This window comes from Neopelma chrysocephalum, unplaced genomic scaffold, assembly GCF_003984885.1.
Source record: "Neopelma chrysocephalum unplaced genomic scaffold, ASM398488v2 Primary Assembly neopelma1_118, whole genome shotgun sequence".
Taxonomy (NCBI): domain Eukaryota; kingdom Metazoa; phylum Chordata; class Aves; order Passeriformes; family Pipridae; genus Neopelma; species Neopelma chrysocephalum.
In genome coordinates, this window is record NW_020897780.1 from 762731 (window position 1) to 772916 (window position 10186).

The window sequence follows — 10186 nt, forward strand, 5'->3', positions numbered from 1 at the left end:
CTTGTGCCCTCAGTGTGGGAAGGGAATGGATTTAAATGGGAAGAGAGGGGCTTGAGGTTGGATATTGGGAGGAAATGGATGAGGCCTTGGGAGCTTTGCCATTCCCTGGAAAATGAGCCAGTCCAGTTAACAAGGAATGGTGACCTGCTGGAGCAACACATGAGCGCTCCGGGGAGGAGGAGGAGGAGGAGGAGGAGGTTGGGGGACAGCGAAGGACGGGTGGTTTATAACTGTTGGTCGGAGTTAATGGGAATAAATTCCTCACTCGTGATGCATTAACTGGAATGTTTTCAGCCCGGGATGATTTAGGTTTTCCCTTTTTATGCCGTAAATCAAACGTTGGCCCAGAAGCTCAGCGGGTCGAGTGTCTGACACGGTGTTGTGGGTGGGGGGGAGAGAGTTACATGGGTTGGATATTTATATATTTATATATTTATATATTTATATATTTATATATTTATATATTTATACATTTATACATTTATAAATGTATATATTTATATATTTTTATATTTATATATTTATTTATATTTTTATTTATCTCTTTATTTATATAATTGTTATATTTATATATTTTGATTATTCTTTATATATTTATATATAAATAGATATTTCCTTATATATTTAAATATTTCCTTATATATTTATATATTTTTATATTTAGATATTTTATATTTAGATTTTTTATATTTAGATATTTTATATTTAGATATTTATTTATATATTTATATACTTATTTTATATTTAGATATTTCCTCTTATATTTAGATTTTTCTTGATATATTTAGTTATATATTTAGATATTTATTTTATATTTAGATATTTCCTTATATATTTAGATTTTTCTTGATATATTTATATATTTATTTTATTTAGATATTTCCTCATATATTTAGATCTTTCCTTATATTTTTATATATTTATTTTATTTTTAGACATTTCTTTATATCCTTATTTTATATTTATATATTTCTACATTTATTACCTTACACTGTTTTATTTTTAAGAGGATTTTAAACCCAATCCCATCCCCTGGCAGCCCGTGGGTGGGTGACCAGCCAGGCAGCCCCATCTGAGCAGGGAATTTCGAGATGCAGCTCCCAAGCACCAGTTTCCATGGCAACTCCCCAAATCCACTTCGGTGCTGAAGAGGGTTTTGTTTCTTTTATTTTGTTTTTTTTTTTCTATTTTCCCCTCCCTCTCTGCTGAGTGGGAGCCCTTGGCTAATGAGCTGTGCAAATAGATATTGAGATTTAGTGGGTTTTATTTTGCAATTATAGACTTAGTGATTTGGAAGGGAACTTTTTTGGGGCCAAAGGCTCTTCCTCCTCTTGGAATTTTTTTTTTGGTTTTTTTTGTTTTGTTTTTTTTTTTGCCTTTGCCAAAGTTGGTTTGACTTCAAACTTGCTGTTAAATTTCCCAGACGGAATTAAAACAAATGTGAACAACAACAGGAGGTTTTCCACCCCTCCAGGGGCTAAATCCCAACCCAACCCACACCCAACTTGTTGCCATTGGGTGTCTCTTCCCTTGTTGCTTCTCAACCACAAATCCCACAGTTTTTCCTCTGGAAAAACCCCAACGGATCCAACACTAATTCTGGGCCCAGCAAAGTTCTTTCTGTACATTCCCTGTTTGTTTGTGTTCAGTTCATTGTGGTCAAACCAGGGCGTTTGGGGTGATGCTGTTAATTAGGAGCAATGCTGTTAATTAGGAACTGCTCCAGCCCAGGGGAGAATTGTGGTTTTCTGGAGCAAATTCCATGGATTTGGGGCTGGCTCCTGACTGGCAGCACTTGTCAAAGGGAGTGGGACTGGTTAATCTTGGTCTCTGCCTTATCCTGGGGCTGTTTAATCCCAATCCCTGCCCTCAATCCTGCTCTGCCCTGGCTGCTGCCAAGAGCATTTCCCAATTCCCTGCCTGTCCCCAGGGAAAAGCTCCGGCCTTGGCTGCATTTTTGGGATAGGCTCTCCGGGCTGGGATTCTCTGTGGCATCCAAGGGCTCCAGGCTGAGCACAGGGATATTTCAGGGTAGAATTCCCACTCCATGAGCAGCCACGGAGTGTTTTAAGGGGAAGGGAGGCTCCTTCCATCCTGATTTTCCTGCTGGGAAACTGAGTGTCCTGCACAGGGGGGACAGATTTGGGCTCCTGGTGGTGCTTCAGAGCCCCCAGGGATTTTCCAGCCGGGCAGATCCTGAGGCTGGACAGGGCTTGGAGCAACCTGGGCTGGTGGAAGGGGTTGGAAGTAGGTGGTTATTCCAGGTCCTTTCCAACCCAAAGCTTCCTGTGATTCCCTGATCCCACAATTCCACGAGCCAGGGCCACAAATAACCCCAAACAGGGGCTGTGCTTCCATGGGCCACAAATAACCCCAAACAGGGGCTGTGCTTCCATGGAAAATTGATCTCAAACAGGGCAAAGCACAACAACTGGAAAAGCAGCAGCTCTCCCGGGGGTCCTGCTTCCAGCAAAACGATGGATGGAGACAGGGAATGCGGGGCTGGGAGAGCTCCCTGTGGCTCCCATCCCATCCCTGCTGCTTCCCTGCTCCCCAAATCCCTCTTGGCAACCGCGGGAAGAGCAGGAAGCCTGATATATATGGGCGGACCCATCCCAGCCTCGGGATGCTGAGCAGCGACATCATCCCTTTCTCATCCCGCTTTTCCAGAGGTGCTTTTCCAGCGGGAGCGGGGGGCAGCAGAGGGGAAGCCCCCGCTGGGAACGCGCTGCAAGTAAATGAAATTAAAGAAGCGAAGCGGCGCTCGCAGCTCCCTTTTTCCTCCCCCTCTCCTTCCCCTCCCGGGTAATTCAATCCCAGCTCCCGGCGCTGATGGGATCTCGCCGGGGCCGCCTCCGTCCCCCCCGCTGCGGGAAAGGTTCTTAACGGCGAAATAAAAGTTCCACTCGAGCGTTTGGGGTTGTTTTTTTGGTTTTTTTTTAAAGCTCCTGCCAGCGGGATGGGCGGCGGGCACGTTAATGGAATGTTCACCCTCGCAGGGTCTCCCCGGGCACCGTTCCCGTAAATTATGAGTGTCCCGGAAAATGACATTTTGGTTTTTGGTTGTTTTTTTGCTTTATTTTCAAGGAGACTGTGGCTTTTTTTTTATAAGGCAGATGCTCAGAGTGGCTGCAGAGGGTTTGTGCCAGGCAGGTGTGTTCACCTGGGCACGGAAGGGGGGTGCCAGGGAGAGGAGGGCACTGAGGGAGCTCTGGCCCCTCCAGGGGCTGAGGCAGAGCGGGATTATAAAACCATAAAATATAAATTATAAATTTATTTTTAAATTATAATATAATTATATATATATTATAATGTATTATATATAATTATACAATTTATAAATATATATTATATATTATATATACATAATATATTTATAATTTATATTTATTATATAAATATATTGTATTATATTATGTATATATTATATATATAATATAATATATATGAATTATATAATATACATTATATATTATATATTATATATAAACTATATCATTATATATAATTTATATATTTATATATAAATAAATAAATTATTTTTATATAATATATGTATATATAAAATATACATAATATATTCATATATATTATGTATATATAATATCTATAATATATATGACTTACATAATATATATTATATATTATATATTATATATTATATATAAATTATGTAATTATATATAATATATTTATATAATATAAATGATAAAATTACAAAGTAAAATTATAAAATCATTGGAAGGGACCTTAGGGATCATCCAGTTCCAATTCCCTGCCGTGGGCAGGGACACCTCCCACTGGAGCAGCCCTTGGATAGGGCTTGGAGCAACCTGGGCCAGTGAAAAGTGTCCCTGGGGAGTTGGAAGTAGATGGTCTTTAAGGCATCCAAGATTCCAGGATTTTATGAACCAGGACCACAAATAACCCCAACCAGGGGATCTGCTTCCATGGAAAATTGATCTCAAATGGGGCAAAACACAAGTGGGAAGGCAGGAGCTTCCCCGGGGGTCCTGACTCTGGGTTTGGGGGGGAGTTTTGCCCTCAGTGGGGTGAGTTTTGCCCTCAGTGGGGTGAGGAGCCCTGATCCAGAGCAGACCTGGGATGAGGGAATTGTGTTTTCCAACCAAGCAGCTCCTCCTGGGAGCTCCCAGAGAGCCTTGGCTGGGGGGAGAAGGGCTGAGCATCCCCCTCAGCCCTCTGTGCATCCCTGAGAACCACAATCCTGCCTTCCCTGAGGACTCCTGGGAGCCTTTTCCCTCTTGTGGGAATCTGGTGGGATCGTGGCAGACCGTTCTTTTCACCTCCAGCTCTGGCTTCTCCTGCAGAGAAAGGAGCTGAGGGTGTGTGGGAATGGGAATGGGGAATCCCAAGGTTTTCCTTTGCTTTGCTCCCTGCAGGGCTGGAGGAGAACCCACCAAAGCCCGTCCCGGATACAGGGAACATCCTGAAGCAAGGATACCTGGAGAAGAGATCCCGAGGTAAGACCTGGAATCACAGGGTAAGGAATCACAGAATTGCCAATAATTCGAGTTTTCAGGGGAAGAACAAGCAGGAAAACACATTTTTTTTTTCCTGCACATTTGCACAGGCCAAATGTGCAAATTTTCCTTCTCATGGACGAGGAGAGGGCCTTGATTTTTTTTCTCTTTTGCAGATCATCCAACTGCACAAAGATTAAACCCCCCCAAAAAATCGAATTAAGCAGCAGCCCAGCCCTCTGAGGCAAAATGTGCCCTTTTAACCAGCGATCCCTAATGAGGATAAAACCCCAGTTGGGAGCATCACGCACATTAAGGGCTTGAGATAAGGCCTCTGAGTCAGCCTCGGGTTTATCTCCATTTTTACCAACTCCTGTGAAAGCCACAAATTATTTCCTCATCACTCCGATTTTATCCTGATTTATTTACTCTGTGACGGGGGGAGGAGGCAAGAACAGCCCCTTTTTTTTATCCCATGAGCTGAGTTTAGGACTTGGTGCTTGGTTTAGCTTCCTCCAGCTGCAGATTAAAACTTCTTTTACTTATATATATATATATATATCAGGGAGTTTTAACCCAAAGAGTGTTCCTGCCCTTTTAGCATCACATCTGTCTGAGACATGCAGTGAAAGGACAAAAATGAGTATTTTTCTCGTCTTTTGATGCCCTTTTCTTTGGCAGATCACAGCTTTTTTGGGGCAGAGTGGCACAAGAGGTGGTGTGTCCTCAACAGAAAGACCTTCTACTACTATGCCAATGAGAAAAGTAAGTGGTGAGAGAGAGACACACCTGCATTTGTTCCCAAAATATACAGGGAAAGGACTGGAAAAGAGAAGGGAAGAGCCTTTGCTGAAGGACTGGATAATATCTGACCTGGGAAGGCTGTTATTAATCCCTTATCGAGGTTCTAGAAAGGTGGAGCTCAGCTTGATTTAATTTTTTCACCTCTTGATGGGGATGAAACGAGAAAAAAGGGACAAGGAAAGGAGCTGGGAGGGGGAATAAAAGGCTGTTCCAAGTTTTCCATGAACTCCAACCCCCCGTGCTTGTATTTAATCCTCGTGCCAGTGGATACCAATATTTTGTTGTTGTGCTCCATCAGGTCCATCCCAACAGATGGATGGGCTTCCCAGGATTCCAGAGGCAGGAAAAGGCCTTACAAATCCCCCCCCATCCAGGAATGAGCTTCCCAGGATTCCAGGGGCAGGAAAAGGCCCTACAAACCCCCCCCATCCAGGGGTTCCAACCCGCAGCAGGGACGGAGTTAAACCCCGAGGGGGGTCTGAGGGTGAAGATGGGTCTTTGTCGGGTCTTTGTCGGGTCTTTGTCCTCCTCCTCCCACGTCCTTTGTCCGAGGAGCTCCAGCACTTTTTGTTTTCCCAAACGAGCTTCCCAACTCCTCCCATCCCAACCCCCGAGGTCTGATCTGCTGCCGGGGGTGGGAGTTGAACCCCGGGGGTGAGTTTTGGTGGTTTTTGGGGTTGTTCACTCCGGGTTTTGGGGGATGAGCAGTTTTCACCTCCCAAACAGTCTCCAAAGGAATCCTGGGCTCCGTGGGTTTCGGCGGGATGGAATTCTTGTGGAAACTCCCAAATTTAGCCCGTTTTTCTGCTTCCAGGCAAGCAACCCAGAGGCACCTTCTCCATCGAGCGCTACAGCGCCCGGCTGGTTTCCCACCTCCGCAAGGATTCCCGGAAAAAATGCTGTTTCGAGTTAACCTGCCCCGGCAAACGCACCTACGAGGTAGGAAACGGGGATAAAACATGGAATTCTGGGCTGGGAATAAAAGTCCTAGATGTGGGGGTTGAGGTGCAGGCTGGACCTGCAGGGTCGGGAGGGCTGGGAATGTCTGAATTCCTGGGGAAATTCCGATTTGTTTTCGCGGCGAGGGTGGCACAGGTTTCCCGGAGAGGTGGTGGTGGATTCCCAATCCCTGGAAACACCCGAGGTCAGGTTGGATGAGGCTCTGAGCAGCCTGGGCTGGCTGCGGGTGTCCATCATTTCAGGGGTCGGTGGGTCGGGTGGCCTCCAAAGGTCGCTTCCAACTCCAAAAATTCCATAATTCTGCGATTCCATGAAAACAAAACCAGCAGCACCTCGGGAAGGGGCTTCTCCCCACCTCAGCAGGGACCTTCCCTGGGTGATCCTGGGCTCTCCCAAGGGATCAGGGAGAACAGGGAGTGGAACCAGTGGAGGATCGAGTTGGAAAAGCCCAGTTTTAACCAAACTCTCCTGAACCAGGTTAAATATAAACCTGCAGTTTATTGAGCATCCAGGGGGGAGCCTAAAAATCCAATGCACAGAGTGGGAATGAGAGCCTGGATGGGCTTCAGGGAGATTTGGGATGCTGGGCCCTGGATCAGGGGCGGCAGCAGAGCCCGTTCCGTGGGGATCGTGGTTTATATCTGAATTATTTTAACCAATTAAGCTTGACAGGCTCCCTCTGGGATGGCTCTGGCTTTGTCCTGCTGCTCTTTCCCCGCTTGGAATAGGGAGATAAAGCCGTGGAATGGCTTTTCCCGCTGTCCCAGGGTAGACAATGGCAGAGCCGGGATCTCCATCCCCCGTTTCCAAAGGACTCCTCCCAACCCCCCGGGATGTGAACTGATGCCAGGGGTGGGGGTTGAAGCCAAGGGATGAGGTTTGGTCGTTTCTGGGGTTGATATTTAGTTGGGTTTTTTTGGGGGGGGTGAGCAGTTGTCACCTTCCAAATCCTCTGCAGAAGACAACAGAGAAAAGGAAACTTGGGCTCAGTGGATTTCAGTGGGCTGAGATCATTTTATAGGGCTGAAATCCTTTATAGGGCTGAAATTCTTGTGTGGGACTGAAATCCTTGTGTGGGGCTGAAATCCTTTTATAGGGCTGAAATCATTTATAGGGCTGAAATTCTTTTATAGGGCTGAAATCCTCTCTAGGGCTGAAATTCTTTTATAGAGCTGAAATCCTTTATAGGGCTGAAATCCTTTATAGGGCTGAAATTCTTTTATGAGGCTGAAATCATTTATAGGGCTGAAACCCTTGTTCCAGCTGCAAATCCTATTGCTCTCCCTCCAAGCCCAGTAACAGCTGCCCCTCTCTCCAGTTCACAGCCCCAAGCCCAGCAGAGGCTGAAGACTGGGTGGACCAGATCCAGTTCCTCCTGAAGGGTGAGTTTGGCCCCATCCACCGTGTCCCATTTCTTTGGGAAGATCCCGGCAGCCCCTTCCCACCCGGGAACAGTTTGACAACAACAACACCGAGACAAATTTGGAAAAACCCTCTGGAAAGCAGGGGCGGCTCCCCGGACTCCCTTCCTTGAGGCACACACCTGGAATTTGGCTTTGTTCTCTTGGATTTCCCGCTTTTTCCTCGGGCTTTTCCTTTGTTTTGACCAATTCCCAGCTCGTTTACCCCTCTTTTGTTTGTCCCCTCGGGTGCTCCCGGGGGGCAGTTCACACCTTGAGCCGGGGCACAAATATTGGCACAGGATTTCCCGGGATTTGCTGGTTTTCACCCCGTTTTTTTTTGCTCTACCCCCCCAGACCTGAGCTCCCTGACCATCCCCTGCGAGGAGGAGGAGGAGGAGGAGGAAGAGCTCTACAACGACGTGGACAGCTCTGACTCCATGAACACCTCCCACAACACCACCCTGACCCAGGAGGAGCCCAACATGGAGGGGGAAGGGGAGGACATCTACGAGGTCCTGCCAGGTGAGAACCCAAAATCCAAACCATCCCTTTCCTCTTCCTCCCAAAATCCAAACCATCCCTTTCCTCTTCTACCCAAAATCCAAACCATCCCTTTCCTCTTCCTCCCAAAATCCAAACCATCCCTTTCCTCTTCTACCCAAAATCCAAACCATCCCTTTCCTCTTCTCCCCCTGAACGAGGGAGGAAACCTCGGCCACGCCACACCCTGATGGGAATGAACATCTCACGGCCCCAAAACCCGAAGGTTTCACCTCATTTCTTTGCTCAGGCTGGACCCCAAGAACGAACTCTCCCTGTTCTGGGGGTTCTGATCAAACCCTCTGTGTTCTGAAGGGGTTCTGATCAAACCCTCCCTGTTCTGGGGCGTCTCTGATCAAACCCTCCCTGTTCTGGGGGATCTGATCAAACCCTCCGTGTTCTGGGGGGTCTCTGATCAAACCCTCCTTGTTTTGAGGGAATTCTGCTCAGTAAATTCAGGTGAAGCAGCTTTGAGAGGTTTTGCTCCCTCTCAGCTCTGAGTCAGATTGAGTTTGGTGCGTGTGGGATCTCTGGGCTGTGTTACCTGGAAAATCAGAGCTGAGCTGATGGAAAAGCTCCCTCCTGGGCATGGCAGGCGGGGCTCTAACCCAATTACTGCCCTGCCACCAGATGATAAAATAACTGCATTAAAGACGAGCTGGTGCCCTCTCAGGAGGGCTGCACAGACCCCACGGGCTCAGGGGGTGACAGGCCTGCAACGTTTCTGCCTCTGCCAACAGAAATCAGGGGGTGACACAGCCCAGGGCTCGGCCAGCAGGTCACCTGAGCCTCTTCTGCCTTGGCTGAGCTTTTCCAGGGTCCCTGGCTTCCTTGATTAAAGTTTTCCAGCATTCCTGGCTTTCCACCATTCCTGGCTGCCTTGGCCAGGGGTTTCCATAATTCCTGGCTGCCTTGGCTGAGGTTTTCCATTATTCCTGGCTTTCCATCATTCCTGGCTTCCTTGGTTGAGGTTTCCACCATTCCTGGCTTCCTTGATTGAGATTTTCCAGCATTCCTGGTTTTCCAGCATTCCTGGCTGCCTTGACTGAGTGTTTCCACCATTCCTGGCTGCCTTGATTGAGGTTTTCCAGCATTCCTGGCTTTCCATCATTCCTGGCTGCCTTGGCTGAGGTTTTCCAGCATTCCTGGTTACCTTGGCCAAGGGGTTCCACCATTCCTGGCTTCCTTGATTGAGGTTTTCCATCATTCCTGGCTACATTGGCTGAGCTTTTCCATCATTCCTGGCTTTCCATTATTCCTGGCTGCCTTGGCTGAGGTTTTCCAGCATTCCTGGCTGCCCTGGTTGAGGTTTTCCAGCATTCCTGGCTTTCCATTATTCCTGACTTTCCATTATTCCTGACTGCCTTGGCCAGATTTTCCAGCATTCCTGGCTTTCCAGCATTCCTGGTTGCCTTGGCTGAGATTTTCCATCATTCCTGGCTTTCCATCATTCCTGGCTGCCTTGGTTGAGGTTTTCCAGCATTCCTGTCTGCCTTGGCCAGATTTTCCAGAATTCCTGGCTTTCCATCATTCCTGACTGCCTTGACCAGATTTTCCATCATTCCTGGCTGCCTTGGCTGAGGTTTCCAGAATTCCTGGCTTTCCAGCATTCCTGGCTGCCTTGGCACTCCTGTGACCCCCCCAGTGAGCACAGGGAAAATCCCCATCCCAGCTGGAGCTTCTCCCTCCCTCTTGTCCCAAGTGAAAACTGAGAAAGAAGGAAGGAGAAGGGAGGGGGGGGGGGAAAGAAGAGGAGGGAGATGAAGAGATAATTTCCTCAGCAAGTCATCGTCGTTAATGAAGTTTTACAAAAACAGACACAACCAAGGAAAAATAAAATTTCACAGGTGATAAATTTTTCCAATTTCCCTGGCAGAATTCGATAGGATTGTTAAATTAAGAGTGAAGGTGTCTGTTAGGAAGCAACGAGCAGTGATGGGTAATTTTATAGAGTGGAAAATTGAATCAAATTGCTACATTAAAACACAGCTCCTCTGA

The 10186-nt window shown here is 46.9% G+C and overlaps 1 protein-coding gene across 1 annotated transcript in view; it reads left to right on the top strand.

Moving 5' to 3' along the window:
- SKAP1 (src kinase associated phosphoprotein 1) overlaps nt 1-8182 on the top strand; it is a gene marked incomplete at its 3' end in the record, with an annotated part of 116873 nt that extends 108691 nt beyond the window's left edge. The window contains exons 5-9 of the mRNA XM_027697127.1: nt 4401-4481; nt 5163-5246; nt 6100-6224; nt 7564-7627; nt 8003-8182. Coding sequence (XP_027552928.1) covers nt 4401-4481; nt 5163-5246; nt 6100-6224; nt 7564-7627; nt 8003-8182 — 534 coding nt within the window. The remainder of the gene's footprint in view (nt 1-4400; nt 4482-5162; nt 5247-6099; nt 6225-7563; nt 7628-8002) is intronic.
- Nucleotides 8183-10186: the final 2004 nt, after the last annotated feature.